General features: G+C 53.7%; 1 protein-coding gene across 3 annotated transcripts in view; it reads right to left on the bottom strand.

The window, feature by feature from the left end:
* TCF7 (transcription factor 7) overlaps positions 1 to 15,920 on the bottom strand; it is a 75,189-nt gene that overhangs the window by 6,061 nt on the left and 53,208 nt on the right. The window contains exons 5-10 of one of the 3 annotated variants that reach the window (XM_082006107.1): positions 14,914 to 15,004; positions 9,095 to 9,205; positions 8,647 to 8,809; positions 8,324 to 8,431; positions 4,379 to 4,427; positions 2,198 to 2,270 (exon numbers count right to left, since the gene is read on the bottom strand). In XM_082006107.1, coding sequence (XP_081862233.1) covers positions 2,198 to 2,270; positions 4,379 to 4,427; positions 8,324 to 8,431; positions 8,647 to 8,809; positions 9,095 to 9,205; positions 14,914 to 15,004 — 595 coding nt within the window. Of the gene's footprint in view, positions 1 to 2,195; positions 2,271 to 4,378; positions 4,428 to 8,323; positions 8,432 to 8,646; positions 8,810 to 9,094; positions 9,206 to 14,913; positions 15,005 to 15,920 lie in introns of all 3 variants that reach the window. The other 2 variants (XM_082006108.1, XM_082006109.1) reach the window with 2 other exon arrangements.

Raw genomic sequence — 15,920 nt, forward strand, 5'->3', positions numbered from 1 at the left:
TAGTCTTAAACAAAAGAGCTCTCAAGATGTCGCCTTAATAGTAGTGAGGTAACAATTCCTCTGCTGGAGATGGTATTAATGACTTTACAGCTAAAACAGCTAAAAAGAACATCTTCCTCCCGCCCGGCTCCCTGCCTCGGCTGTCTCATTTGAGGAAAACAGATCAAATGGAGAACTCGCTTAATGCGGGCATACACCTTTCTTTGATCTTACTAATGAAAAACTAGACAGTGTTAGAATATGTATTAACTAGTCCAGTATTAAACATGACTTTGCACTGGATGTGAACAAGGGAAGTGCTATTACTGCTGTCAGTGTCATCGTTAGCCGTGGTGACCCAATTAATGCGATAGGAAACACGACAGCCCTGCTGAACTGAAGATTTAACTCAGAGGTTACTTTGCAGGGGCTCTTAATTTCCCAGAGCAGACAAGCCCAAGGAGAAGCTGTATTTCCCACGGACATCTCAGGAGTAGCTGCAGGATGGGGAGTTCAATGACCTGTTTATGATGATCCAAATCTATCCATTGATTGCTGGTTTGATTTAAAATAATGGGGGGGGGAGCAGATCTGATACTACAGATTGCTGATAATGAACCAGTTAGTGGGCTACGGCTGACACAGCTATTACACAGCTGAAAGGATTTATCCCTCTCCCTTTAGGAACTACAGCATCTTGGAGCAGTTTGCCTGGGGTAAGGGGGAGGAGGGTGAAGGGTCTAGAGCAACACCACCCAGTTTTAACCAGTTAACCTCTCCTGTGGAGTGGAAATCCTCCCGTGGAAGTTGCTCTCCGCAGGTGACCGCAGTACGTACGACAGGAGCCCTTGAGCCGGCAGCAGCGCGTTAGTACAGGGAATGGCAGAACAGCTCTGACTAACCAGGGTTTGAGAGGCAAAGGTTAAAAAATAAAAGCATGCTAAGGTCTCCGAGCACTTCAGCAGCCTGTGTTAATCGGGAAGCAGTGCGGAGGAGAAGCTGAACGAAGAGAGTTCAAACGAAGGCAGGGTGAGGTGGAAGGAACTGCCCGAAGACCCGGAGTCGTGCCCCGTGCTGCGGTACGGGGCGCTCGGCCCCACGGCATTGCTGTGCGAGTGATGGGGGTCGCAAAAATCCCTCCCTGGGCAGTCAAGGTGAAGTACTAACGCCACATTAAGGGAATTCTGTCCAGATTCAGTTAAAAGTGGTGCTTGATGACATCACCCAGCGCGTAAGAGGCGAGCAGGGCGCTTTGCTGTTGCACAGCACCCGAGGTGCAGGACACGGCTGCAGGGAGCGGAGCTCACCGCGGACTCGGCCACAGGGACCCGAGCTCCCGCCGCTGCTGCTCGCTGCCGGCGCGCTTGGCGGCCGAGCGCCACCGGGACTCTGCGGGGCTGCGCTTCGGGGCTCAGGTTTGGGTAGACTAAAGGATTTTAGTCGCTTTAAGCCGCGGTAAGCACATGAAGCAATACTTTACTTCCAGGTTTTGCTGGAGTCCTCAATGCATTGGTATAAAAATGTGCCATGAATCGTAAACCTCTGTCCAGGCTGGAGCCTCTCCATGCTTTGGTGCCCAGGTCCAGAGGCCCCCCATGAGCGTCTTCTGCCTGGATGCATTTGCAGACCCCCTGAGGCAGGTGACCCCTGAGCCAGCTAGCAGCTGGTTTGTGCACTAAGCTTTACCACCGCCCGGCCATGTCCAAGAAGCCCGAGGCACAGGGCGCCTGCAAACTGTCTCGCTGCTTGAGGAGCTCCTACCCCATGGGGGGTGCTGCAAAAATTCAGGGCCGAGAAGAGGCGGATCTCAAAATACATGGTTAACCCCCGTATAAATAGGAAAAATAAGCACACTAACTACTCGCTGTCGGCTCTAGGGTGCTATTTATGCAACAGGAAATCTCTAAGAGGGGAAAAAAGCCCCGCATCACCATCACAGAGGTCTCCACCCTGGAAATAAGCTTTTAACACCAGGGAAGCCCCTCAGCCAAGGAATGTGTACAGCATTACACCAACATTGCCCGAGGGGGTAAGAAACTGAGGGTGCAGCCTGACCCTTGCAGCTCGGACGACAACTCCTGACGATGCCCGGAAAAAACCCCGTCCCCGCCTTGGCCGCAGCAGCCCTCGCCGGCGCTGGGACGGCTGCAGGAGCACGCACGGAGCCGAACCCGCTCGCCCAGGAGCACCCCAGCAGCGAGGAGATGCTGATACACACCTGCACGGGCCGCACCAGTCCGTTTGTTGGTTGAGGCCAAAGCGAGCTCTGCATTTCTTAGGAGAGGCAGGATCTGAACACAGAAGCATGCGTGGCGGAGAATGGGCAAGGCAGAGGCACAAAGAGGAGGAGGAGCAGGAGGAAGAAAAGAGCATCATTTTAGCCACTTTAACACATGACTAACAGACTACAATCCAATTTTTTTTTTTCTTTTCTGCAACAGAACAGTGCCGGCGCCACCTCTCCTGGAAAAAAGTGATCGTTAGGCAAGTATCAGTGATCACTGCTGGCAGCTGGAGAAGAAGGAGGTTTGGGAAACTGCCTCAGTCTGGGAAACTGCCTCAGTCTGGGAAATATGGGCGTCTACAGGGAAATTCACAGCTCTTCGCATTTCTTAAGTTTGGAAAAGCTGTCAAATCCCAGAGGCGCTGCCTGCCTCCTGTGTCTGCATCCTTACCTGCTCCCTGCCTTTCCAGCAGTGACTAAACGGGGCTGCCAGCGAGCTGTGCATGGAAAAGAAGAGGAGGAAATGTTGCAGAAGCAGGCTGAAAGCAGAGTTAGCACCAAGGAGACCCAGGCTCGGGTTATTCTACTCTGCACCCCGCCATTCCCCTTCCAGTTTTCACGGAAAAGCTATTTTCCGTGGCCTTTACTAAAATGTTGCAGTTTTACTGTATAATTATGGGACTCATTAGGGTGAAGCCCTACTTGCTTTCCTGCACATCACAGTTTTTCTCTAGTGCTATAAATGGGATTTGAGCAGCACATTTCTGTGCTGGATTCATGCTCCCTCTTTCAGCCACCACCAGCGTCTCCTGTTGTGTACGACCAGCAGTTGGTTTTCAGTGCATAATGGGTGAAATTATCATTTTTGTATCACACAGACAAGACATATATATGTATATATGAATATATACATATACACTACATATAAGCCTGAAAGCTTGTATTGCCCTTATCAGTCTAGACACTGAATGAGATCAACAGTGTTGACTAAACTGAACACATTACTGGGACACAGTCATAGAATTGCATTTTATGGACAATTCGAAGAGGTCATCCTACGGTGATTCATTAAATTAATGCAACAATCTGTACTTCATGAATTAATGAAGGCTGCAGGATTCTGGTTCCACGGATTGTAATCTGTTGCAGTAACACCAGAGCTGGACTCCCATGTCCTAACCAACAACTGAAGCACCCAGATGCAGCCAGCTGCGCACCTTGGGGTCCCCAGCTCAGGTGTGACAGGTCTTTGCATGGGTGTGCAAGGCCAGGAGAGCAACAGGCTGACCTGGCGTCCTCCCCAGGGAGCATTTCTGGAGGGAGGGAGAACTAGTGTTTTGCTTAGAAAGCCAAAAGCCTATCATCTGGCTGACGTAATTTCATCCAAAAGTAAGTAAGAGCAACAAACAGTAACGAACTGGTAGGCTGGAGAGTGGGAAAAGCTCTCTGTAAGTTTATAGGCAATCACAGAATGGACATAGCGGAAAAAACAGGCTGCCTAACTTCATGTATACGTGATGCCATAGTGGGCAAGGGCAGTCTCTAGATGTTTTATAATGAATATTTAGCAGTACAGATATTATTTATTCCCAATATGGCAGCAATGCTTCAGAAACCAGCACAGGAATAGCCCTGGATGATGGGAATGCGTGTGTCACCAGCTGAAATCTGTCAAAAGGGCCTTTTCTAATAAACAGTCTGGTACTGGGTTTTAGTACGACTTTGCTTGAACTCTAGGTTACTTTGAAATGAAAACCAAATTTGGGGTAGTCCCATGGGTCCCCATTCTTCAATCCTGTCACTGCATTTAGTCCCACATGCAATATCGATGCATTTGAGAGGAGTTTTCTTTAGTTAATGGTATCTGTAGCGCTGACGGGGACATTCACCCTGGATGTTTTGAATAGATTAAGTTTAGTGATGATTTATATGAAGTTACACACTTGCCAAAACCTAGTATTTTCAGTTTTCGTGAACTATCCATGTTCTAATTCAAACACAACTATGAAAAAGCCACAGAAGTGTTAATTTACAATGTCTTAAAAAAAAAAAAGTGTATTTCGTTAAGCTCAAGAGAATAAAAGAAACCACGGTAAAACAGGACAACAGCTTTCCCTTCGGATTATCCCCTCTGAGCAGAAACAAAGGGACAGCCACCGAGCCGCATGCATTTACCTGAGTTGGAATCTTGCTGCTTTTCCCGTGTCCGTCTCTTCTTTTTCCCCTAGGAAATCAAAGGAAAAGCCGTTAGTCCGTGCTCCCAGGAGACCGAGGGTGCTGCGCAGGGTTTTTTCGGGGCCGACCGGGCTGCCAGGGAAGGCTGCTGCCCAGCGAGCGGCCAGGTCCTCGGCTGCAACAGCCGCGGCGCTGCCAGCTCTGCGCTGCTCAGGGAGATGAACTGGAAATCACTGCAAGGGGACCTGCTCGCTTCACCTGCACGGGCATCCCTTTCCTTTCCCCAACTGCCCAGGCCAATGCTCCTTAGAAGAAACCCAGGAGGAACTCTTAAAGCAACCACTCAAATTTGTCTTGGCACACATGCCGATGGCCGGCTTTTACACGGCACAAATTTCTTCTGGGCACGTCCCTTTTCTCAGGAATAACCCCTCATTTCCAGATTTTGACTCATCCCAAATCCACTCTGCACAAGATCCGCACGTACACCGAAACAACAGAAACTCAGACGAGATGTCGGCCGCGTCCCTGCTACCACCCCCGGCACCTACTGCATCTTCTTCCCAACACGCTGCTCCCCTGCTCTGCTTTATGAGTCCACGACCACGCTACAAACGCAGCTGAGACCCTGACTCACACTGCAGTCTGCGTAAGAAGTCGCAAGAGAGAGTGTTAGTAGATGCAAAACGACTATAATAAACCCAGCGCCTGTGCCGGTGCTGCTCAGCACCTCTGCCGACTCCTGCCAGCCCTCCTCGGCCCACCCTGATGTGTCTCACCTGAGAACTCCACCCATTATAGCTTTAATTAATTTAACTAGATTAATAGATTTAAACAAGATTTACTGCATGCGATGGAGGCAGTGTGATCAACAGCTGATCCTCCTGGCATATTCTTATTCCTCCTCCCCCTTTATATTTCTAAAAAGCACGTGGCCCATTTTAGCACCTTCCCTGGTTCCAATACGTGCTTTAATGTGGTGCCTTATACCCACACAGAAATTGCTCCGTTACATCTTACCAGGAGGAGCACCCCTGATTTCAAATAGGAAAGTAAGTTTTAGGAAATCCCCAGAAATTAATTTTTAAATAATACTTCTCTATTTCAGTGCTTTTGCAGCTCTGGACCCATCTCTCATTCTTCTGTTTTCTTCCCTCACCAACAAGAATACCCAGTTTTATCCCCAAACCGCCTCTCTGACTCCCCTCGTTTCCAAATCAGCTTATTATTGAGGGCACAGTGGCACAGGAGCAAATCTGGCCTGCGTGGAGCAGGCAGCTTGCAGGGCTGCCTTTGACCCGTGACTTTTTGTATGACTTCTTGTGGTTTGAGTGAAGGTGGAAAGCTCTGAGCTGCGGTAAGCTTTTTCTTCGGTGTGGGAGCAACTGTATTTCCTGCCCGATATCTGCATCACGTGCTGCAGAAGTGACCTACATTCCTCCTCCCCGCTCAAGCTCCGGAGAGAAAAGCATCTCTTGCAACGACCACAAGATCTGAAGCAGCTGCTTGCCGGTGCTGGGAGAGCCAACGTGCGCCTTCGGAGCCCACCATCCTCTCCATCTTCTGGAGCAAGGAACCAGCCCTTGCCAAGAAGGATGCTAGGCGATTTGAGATTTCCATGGAGGATGCGCTTGGTCTTGGAGGAAGATGGTACCTTGGTCTCAGCGATGCTGCTGCCTCTAGATGCTGCTGCCCTCCAGATGTGTGCCCACCGATGCTGCCGCCCTCCAGAGCTGCCCTTAGAGAAACTGGGGCAGCAGCAAAGGAGCTCTAAGGGCGGCTCCGCAGCGGGGCAGCATCCAGCACTGGTCCTGCAAAGCTGCATATGGATGTTGAGCTCCTGGTCTCTGCTTGCAAGTAGTCAGGGATGTCTGTGCCACTGCAGGGAAACACGGGCTGGGGGCTTCCCACAACCTCTGATTCTTCTGCACCATCTCTGCCCTCTGTGGGGGTTTTTGGGGGGTTTTTTTGGGGGTGGTTTTGGTCTGTTTAAGGGTGTTTTCTCGCCCTCGGTGGCGTTTGGGCTTTCTGGAAGGAGGGCTCTGGTCAGGGTGGGCTGGAGGGTGCTCGTTGTGCAGCTCCCAGGGCAAAGAAAATGGCTGTGAGGGAAAATGACGGAGGCTTAGAGCAAAGGGCAGAGCCCTAGAGCGGATGGATGGACATCTGAAGACTTACGTGTGCTTTGCTTCAGGTCTCTAATGAGCTCATTAGGCAGGTGAGATCAAAACAGTTGAGAAAGCCACTAGAAAAGACCCAGAGTATATCCTCCTGCTTCTGGGGCACCGCTACACCTATGCAACCTCATTTAATGTGGTGCCACTGATGTGATTAATATAGCTAAGAGGAAATGAAATTTTTTTTAAGAGTAACCTTTAAATGTTCCATAGAGTAGCCCAGAGGCTTCCCAAGTGCTGGCCCTACCACCAGAAGCTGCAAAGCAGTTTCGTCCCTCCAGCCAGCCCAGGAGCTGCCGCTGCTTCTCCTTGGGGAACAGGGGACCCCGGGCAGCCCGGCTGTGCCAGCGTGGCCAGTCCACCACAGCCCGCTCCAAAAAGAGCCACTATTTTAGACACAGGGTCAAGTTAGCTCTCTCTGAAAACCAAAGCGCAGGTTTTTCTCTGCTCACACCTTGGGGATCGGTTTGGCATCGATTGCTGCGGCAGCGTACCTCGCTACAGCCAAAACCAGGGAAGACCAAGGCTGGAGCTTCCCTTCTTTCCCTTGTACACTGGGAAAGCTCTTCTGGCTATGGGAACGCACGATCCCAACCCTCAGCATGTTTCAGGGCTCTCTGCATTAGTTAATTTTTATTGCTGAGAACCACTGCTATTTGCTGCATGGCTCAGCTGCTCCGCTCAGCAGCCACTGCCTGGTTTGGGGGCTTTTTTTTTCTTTTTTCAATCTGGGAAGGGTTTATTTTTTTTTCCTAACAGCAATCTTCATTGGGAAACAGGCTCGCCACAGAGCTGGGTTTAGCTCGCGAGCTCACCAAGCAAGCAATGCTGTTGTCTGTGTTTGCTCAAATTGCATTTGAATACTTTGAACGTGGCATGCTTGATCTGGTCAGGGTGGGATCAACGTCCCCGAGGACAGACAGAAACTCCGTGACTGTCATCCTGTGAGTGCTGCTTATGTGCTCCGCAATACACGGGGCTGCTACTTGGGAAACGACCCCACGGAGAGTCCGAAATCTGAACGGAACAGCCTGCGAGACCAAAGTTTGCACTAAAACTCATACAAAGCAGCTTACACTTTCCTATTTTGCCTTTTTAACAATTATTTCCTGTTAGTATTATTATGCTCCTGTGAGCGTGGCTCGGGCAGATGCCCTGTGCTGGTTTTAAACCCGCAGAAGAGAGGCAGCAGCCCGCAGTTCGGCAAATCCCCCCAAACCTGCAGCGTGTGCCCGGGACTACGGAGCCCGCAGTACCCAGCCCCATAATTTCAAGCTGGTGAATGAGGCACTACCACAAAGTGAACAGAGCCGACCCGGCTGCAGGTGCCCGTTCGGCCCCCCCAGCCATCCCACCCGAGCGCAGCTTCCCCACGAGTTTCTCCTCCCACATCTCTGCCCCACACTCTGCTCCCTCTGGGCTGATGTCTCAGCTGCTGCCTGAGATGCTCAAAGCAGTGGATTTCCATAAAATTGTATTTCCAGAGATCATCCACATCATTTAAAAGTTTCTCTTCCTTTCTACTGCTATTTACTTGGACACCAGGCAAACAAACGGTTGTGGTAGCTGGGGAAGTACAACATTCGTGCTATAGACAGGCGATGAGCCAAGCGGACGTTCACACCACCACTGAAATGTGAATTTCTATAGATATTGTGCTGTCAGAAACGGCAGGGACAGGCGGGATGTTTGACAAACACCAGTTGTCAGCCCCTCGGGTCATTTCTGGCCATGCCATGGGGAGGGGGTCCGAGCCGCGGCAGCCACTCACGTAGTTGTCCCTTGCAGACCAGCCGGGGTAAAGCTGCATGTGGAGCTGCCGTTCCTTGCGAGCCAGTTCGTAGTACTTGGCTTGCTCCTCCCGGGACAGCGCGTGCCACTGCAAGGACAAGCGTGGTGGTGAGACGTGGCCCCGCTGTCCCCTCCCAGCCCATCCCACCACGGCCGCCCCACTCCGGGGCACAGCTGACTCTGCGTGTTTAAGGGATAAGAGCACCCGGTTTTGAAAGCAGATGCTTGTTACGTGCTTAAGAGCAGCTGTGAGGGATGGGGATGCTGCACTGGGATGATGCGCTGAGCCCCACGTGCTCTTACCCTCCTGCCCAAGATCTGGTTGATGGCAGCGCTCTCCTTCAGGGTGCATTCGGCGATGACTTTTGCCCGCATTTCTTTCATATACAACATGAAAGCATTCAGGGGCTTCTTGATAGTGGGCTTCTTGGCTTCCTTCTCTCTCTTTGGTTCTGGTTGAGGTTTCCTTGGGGGGACGGAAAGAGGAGCTGTCAGCGTCAGAGCCACCCTCCAGCCTGGCTGCCTGATGGCAGCAAGCTCAGCAGAAGACTTGACACCAAAACCCACCCGACGGCACGAGCAGGTGGGGGGGCCTGAGATCTGCCCCTCGGATGCGCGCCGTTGCCTGACGCAGGCAGACCTTGGCGTTCATCCACCCTCCCCCCCGCAAAAAGCACTAGCAGAGGGATAAATGAAATGGGCATTAAGGTGCTGATGCTGTTGAGGAGCCCTGCTGGCACTTCCAACTTACATGTTTCGATCATAGTGCTCCATCTCTTGCTTGCCGGAGTGGGGCACGATGGCGGGGTGCGGGATGCCGGTGGTGTGCATGCCGGAGCCCAGCATCAGCGGGTGAGTGAACCTGCAACAGAGAGTGGATGAGCCGTGCCGGGAGGGCTGCACCGGGGATGCTCGGGATGCTTGGGCAGCCGGAGCGGCGCGTCTCACAAGATGGCACTCTGACGTGGCAGAAGCAGACGGTAAGCAGAGGACATGGAAAGCAAACCGGCGGGCGCTGCCAGGCTGGCGCGGGGCCGGCAGCACCCACCTCCCCTGGGTCGTCCCCGCCACGCTGGCGGCGGGCACGGCCGGCCAAGCCGTGGGCACACAGGTGGAAAGGGTCCGGGTGCCACTTGCGAGGCAACCAGCCTGCAGCGGGAGCCAGCCCGACCGAGGTCAAGGGCGCTTCCAACCAGCGGTTTCAGCTGCTCAGATCTCTCTTGTTGCAGTATCTTATTGGCGCTGCAGAAAGGAACAACAAACTCAAGCCAGGGTTTGGATGGGCGAGATTAGGACCACCCCGCACCTTTCTTTTAACAGAAACAGCATAAGTCTGAACATGAACCAAACTGCAACTCTAGGAGGTGCACCTTGCCTAAGCAATGCTCTCCACCAACACGGGACCGAGATCACGAGAGGTCTTGCTAGCTTTCAAGCTTCATTAGCTCTCTCGAGAGTTTTAGAGGGTAAAGCCAGCACAATCAGCTTTGCCAAGCTTGCCACTTTATGACTGCAGCTTGAGATGGCAGAATTGCCCATGGGAGATGAACTGTTCATTAGATATGCTGGCACGAAAAGAAAAGCTGTTTAATTTAATCCACCAGCACAGTCTGATCCTTATCTGACCAGGTGTACTTTCTCGGCTGCAGCAGCACTGCAAAATCCACCCCAAAATCCTGCAAGTGGGAGCTCCTGCGCCAGGCTCGGGGAGGCTGCCGGGCCTCTGCAGGGAACCATCAGCTCCTCTCTGGCCTTCGCCTTCGAGGCTGGCAATGCGATGCCTCGGAGAGCAAGGAGGGCTGGCAGCGCTCCCTCGCCTCTGCTGCAGGGCTAAGGGTTGCATGGGTCGAGGGTTGCACGGATCAAGGTTTTTGCATGGGTAAGGGTTTGCACGGGTAAGGGTTTGCATGGTTTTCCTGTGGGAATCTTCCACTAACGGCTCTTCAGGACAACACGAAGCAGAAGCAAGAGCCGGTGCGTGAGCACAGGCAGCGCACACAGGCATCCCCACGGCGCGGCCGTCCTCGCTGGAGCCACGGGGGCTTTACCCACCAGCACGCCTGGAGGGGCTGGGCTCTGTGACTTCCATCCACAGGGGATGTATTTTGCTCACCGGGACATCACTGGGGTCTGAGTATACTTACAGGGGGCAAAATTTGGCCCTGGGTGACCATAAACTTGCGGGACGGATGGTCCGGGGCTGCGCTATGGGGCTCAACCCGCTTGGTATTTAAGGCGGGTCGTGCCGCAGGGCCGTGTCCTCGCGGGGGGAAGCAGGGCCGCGGCGTGGCCGGCTCCTGCCGACCCCTTCCCGTGCGCAGGGTCCGGCCCGTGGCTGTGCCAGCCCCGCGCTGCCCAGTGAAGGGACAGGGGAGGCAGGAGCTGCGCTTCTGTCTCAGAGGGCCGAGCTGTACTGATGAGAGGATGGCAAATCACTGCCCGCTGCCTGTCCTGCTTTCAAGGCTTGAGACCAAATAAAACGGATCGCTCTCTGCAGAGCAAAACCCAGCGGTGGTGGTGGCAGGGATATACTCAGGATTAGGGTTAGTGACAAGGAGCAAAACCCTGAGCAATTCATTTCACCCCCTTCTCCCAACGCTGAGCTGAAGGCAGGGCTTTCTGGCTTTGTTTTGACTTCTGCTGATTAAAACCCAATCGTGCATCCTCCCGGGATGCTCGATGTTCCCCTGACCACCCTTTAGACCAGGCACTGCCTAAAAGCGCCTTCTCTTCCCACGGCTGCCCGGGGAAGGTGCGTGGCCGTCCCTGGGTGGCCGCGGTCTGCTGCAAGCTCCTACCGCACGAACTGCAAGCGGCGAGGCCAGCCGAGCTGCTGCCCTGTCTCACACAGCTCATACTCACCTGGAGAAAGAAGGCCCAGCAGAAAGCGCTGACGAATACGGCTGTCTAAATCCACATGACGGGAGCGGATAGACAGACTGGCTCTGCCTGGGATCGGGAAGAAAGAGTCTATAAAGTATCCACAGCTACGTGGTGTTTCCTAAAGATACCTTTTGCTAAGGGCACTCAGAGCACCGATGCCCCAGGAGCTCTGCCTGGTGGGATGCTCGGGGTGTCCCCTGGGCTCCAGGGGCAATGCAGGGGACTTGGACTTTATTTTGGGGGGAAGCTGGGCCTCCCTGCAAGGGTTGGATCCAACTCTGACCCCCCCCTCCGTCCCCAGTGTGGAGCAAGACTGCAGCTTTGAGTTTATCCTGCTAAAACGCAAAACGCAGAGGTGGGCTGACAAATTAGGAGGTGTTGCCATTGTTGCTTAAAGTTGCTTAAAAGAGCACAGTTTGACCAAAAAAGCCCGGTCAGAGCCTCTCTCTGTGCGGCGCACAAGAGGCTGCCCAGTCGCGATATGCACCGGGAGGATGCCCAAGCATGGGAACCTCCTGGTATCCGGAGAGAAAGCACCTACTCTGCCCCTGCACATGCTTCAGAAATGCTCTAATTTCCCCAGCACATGCTCAAAAGGACGCCTGTCAGTTTTAAACAAGCCAAAAGCTTGGTCGCACATTTCTTTTGAAAGTCATTTCATACTGGGGACTTGGGCACGTACCAGACATGGAGCTGGAAATTGTTTTTGATATAGTAAAATAACTATTCAGGAAGTTCCTCGTTGTTCCCAGCAAGGGAACCCCCGCCCGTTTTCATATGGAGATCGCTCAAAAATACCTTGGCTTGTTCTGCAAACCTGCCAAAAGATGCTCCCAGCCTAAAACTGCACATGGAAACCGAAATGCCCAAGGAGGACGCGACGGAGTGCTTAAACCAGTGCAGATACTTGTGCTCCTGTGCCCAGGCTGCACAGAGCTGTGCCTAAGACGAGCACCAGCTATTTTCGTCTCTAATAAGCAAAAAAAAAAAAAAAAAAAGCCCATTATCCTTAAGTGTGGTGCCCTGCAAAGGACCGAGCTCCTGGATGCCAGGGATTTTGGAGGGCTAAAGACACTTTCTGCCCTGAAGAGGCATAAGGACAGCACCGCGGCTGTCAGACCCTCGAGCCGTGCTGGGGAGGAAGGAGGTTTCTGTTTCTGCCGCTCAGGGAGCTGCTGTGTCTCGGCTTGACCGAAATCTGCAGGATCTGTCTGTAGGAAAGGCGGGCGAGGCGGCGGGGCCCTGTTTACACCCTGCCAGGCAGAATCCCTCTCCCACCCCTTAGATGTCGGCGGGTATAAACACACCAACAAACAGCCAAGTGCTACCGCGCATCGGGAAACCGAAACAACCTTTGAAGTTGAACGCGGCTGCCCCAGGGCCGAGAAAACACTCGGAGCTAATCCAGAAGCGACACGCGTTACTGCGGAGGCTGAGATGTTGGGGTAGAGAAGGAGCCGGGCACTCGTGCCTTCACCCAACGTGATTCTGACATGTAAATTAATGCAATTGCTAAATCAATCCCTGATGGTGGGGAATGCATGATTACAGCCCGTATCAGCCGGTGATGGGAGGGCAGCTTGGAAAAAAGACGTGGGACGGCCGCCGCTCGGCCCAGGGAGCGGGTGAGTGAAGGAGTTCGCAGGCTCCTGTGAGCAAAACTCACTCGACTGGACTCCTGGAGACTTTTACCCGACTGTCATCCCAGCTAATTACAGAGAGAGTGATTGCAGCTCCTCCTCCCGAAGCACTCGGTGAGAACAAAGCCTGCTCCTGCCCAGCTCCTGCTTGCCCGCTCGCGGAGGAAAGGCTGCTTCCCGTGCGTGGCCGCCCTGGCTTGGCATCCCTGGCACAGGCATCCCCGGCACGGGCATCCCCGGCACGGGCATCCCTGGCACGAGCATCCCTGGCAGGCAGCCCCTGCTGCCCACTGCCTCCTGCACGGGGCCAGCGCTGCCGCTTCTGCACCCACCCGCACCAACGGGCTGAGCCTTGGCTGAGGACCGGGCACTTCGGGGGAGGTTTTGGGGCTCTTTCTGTAAATTTTGGTCAGGCAAATGGATGAGCAAAGGCTCTACAAGACACATGCACTTGGAGGTGCTGCTCTCCGCTCAGTCGGGCCGTTGGTTGCTTTACCGTATCTGCTCTATTAGTCACTAATGAACATGTCTGACGAGGTTGCTCGAGGATGCCAAGCCCCGCGGATGCTGGAGCAGCTCTCAGCGATGCAAACTCTCTCTGCTACCAACCACTGACAAAACTCTCTGCAAACCAGACTTCTTTCTCTCCACGTGCCCAGGGCTGCCCTCAACAGCATCCCACCCCAAGAGTGGCCCTTGCAAAAGGACAGGCTCCTTTCTCACCCCCAACTATTTCTTTCATGTTATAGCACAGTCACCCCAGTACTTGTTTTTCCTGAGGATGAATCACATCATATGAGGAGTTAAATCATCGCCCAAGAGTAGCAGATTTAGCACAGAAGGCAAAATGTAATCTCTTTGAAGACAAACTCGGTATCAAAGGCTCAGACTCTGTTTCCTTGTGGTTAAATATCTGGAACATGAAATTCATACACAAAACAAAAAGCTAACGTTTTACTTTACTTGTTTTAATATGCTCCGCCCCTCCCATTTTGCAATACCTTCTTGTACCTGGAGGTCTCCACTGGGCTTTGCTGGGTTTTTATCAGCCGGCACCAGGGAGGAGCTGGCCGCGTGCCCCCACGATTGCCCTCACACTCCCCCATCTCCCGGCCACCCTGACCCACTGCCTGCACCACCAGCCTCTCCGTGAGCCTCTGCAAGGTCCCTGCGTCACCGACCGGGATTAAAAATTAACCTGAGCAGTGACGATGCCCACACGGCACCGCCCGCCAGACCTGCTCCCTCAGTGTGCTTACAGCCACTGGCTCGGTGACAAAAGCCAGTGGCAATGACCACGGAGCGCATACCAGTGTATTTTTAACTCATGTCCCTGGGGCAGGTTTCCCAACAGGTTCTGCTCTGTGGGATGCTCCTCGGGGCTGACCCATGCAGGGGGGACATTTTGGGAGTGCTCCAACTCACGGTCCCTCCTTCCCCATCCCAGCTGAGGCAGCGGGTACCACCGAGCCGGCTGTGCAGCGGCCAGGCTGCAGGTACTGTGGTCATTCACCAGGACAGGTCTCTGCCACAGGGTATTTTTTTCCCTGTGTGTCAGATCCCGAGAGGCAGCATGGCCCAGCGGATGGAGCATCCTGCTGGATTACGCCACGCCGGCAGCACGCTCAGGGAAAGCACTGTTTGTGCTGAAAACCCCAGCGAGGGAGAAAATTACCTCCTGCTCAAGAACAGAGGCTTTTGTTGTGATTAGTAGAGCTGGGGAGGAAGCTCTCCCTGGGTTTCCTAATCCACACAGGCAGCTAGATGTAAGGCTGGAGATGGTTTTGAATAGGGCAGGTTGTAACGCCGCTCCAGGGACACCCCAGCTGGAACAAAGCCTTCAGCCTCTCCACGCTTCTCCTCCCCATCTCTAAAACAGGGCTAAATCCTCCTTCCCATCACACAGCACGCAGAACGGACGAAGCCGGGGCGAAAGCACCGTGGAAGTTACGGAGAACGGCCGCACGCAGTTTGTTCAATAAAGCATCCCCCGTACAGAGCGGCCAGTGGGCTGGGGGCTGCGCGGGGCTGAGCCCTCCACACTCACCATCCCATCGACGGCGTGATCTGTCCGACTCCACCAGGAGGGAGGGGGTAGAAACCCGGGATGTCTGAAGTCTGGGAAGGACGGTGCACTCCTGGGAGAAGGGAGAAGGACATGAGTTGGACCCAGCTCTGCTCTGCCCGGCTGACCCAGACTCTCCCCGACCCCACGGCTGCTCCATCTACGGGCACTTGGCAGCAGGGAATGTATGTGAAACAGCTGTCTGCAGTGGCAGGGTATTTTAGTTGCCTTTTTTGATGCTGTGGTTCCCTCTGAGGGGGTGCGGTGGGTCATCCATGTCGCTGCAGAGTCACAAACACTTGTGTAACGGGGTGGGGAAGGCAGCTTGCTCCTGCGCCGTGCCACCCTGAGCCCAAGCAGCAACTGCTTTGGTAAGGATCTGATGGACTCCGGACATCCTTCTCCCCTTCCCAGAGCACCTCTTCAGGAGCCGTTCCTACACCCCCTTCCCATCAGTCATCCCCAGGACCCCCCATGAGCAGCCAGCAGGGATGCTCCAGCAAGCATCACTTCTACCTCGATTTTAAACGATTTGAGTCCCCGTTCAAAGCAATCGTCTCGCGGGCTCCGTGGGTGCCAAGGAACAGCGGAGGTGGGTATGGTGCCAACTGGGAATTCACCCTTCACACGGGGAATCCCTGCGTGATCTTCAAAGCCGCTGGCACGGGCGGCATGGCCAGAGGAGACAGCGCAGCGTCTATCCATTTCTATCTGGACTTGAAAACAGCCCGCGGAGCCCGGGGCTGTGGGCGGGACTCAGACAACCGTGGTGCTGCTGGCAAAACCAGCCTCCGGCTGACCCCTGGACTGGAAAACTGGAGGGGAGCTGGGGCTCAGCTCTGCCACAGCATCGTGTAATGCTGACTGCTAATGAGCCTGGGACGAAAAGTCGTGTGCAGAGATTGCCCAGCAGCTGTCTTGGGCTATAAATATGTTGAATAAATTGGTGATTAGTTGCAAGCAGTTTGCAGACTCAGAAGTTTGGATTA

Source organism: Phaethon aethereus (genome assembly GCF_964289735.1).
Source record: "Phaethon aethereus genome assembly, chromosome: 14".
Classification (NCBI taxonomy): Eukaryota; Metazoa; Chordata; class Aves; order Phaethontiformes; family Phaethontidae; genus Phaethon; species Phaethon aethereus.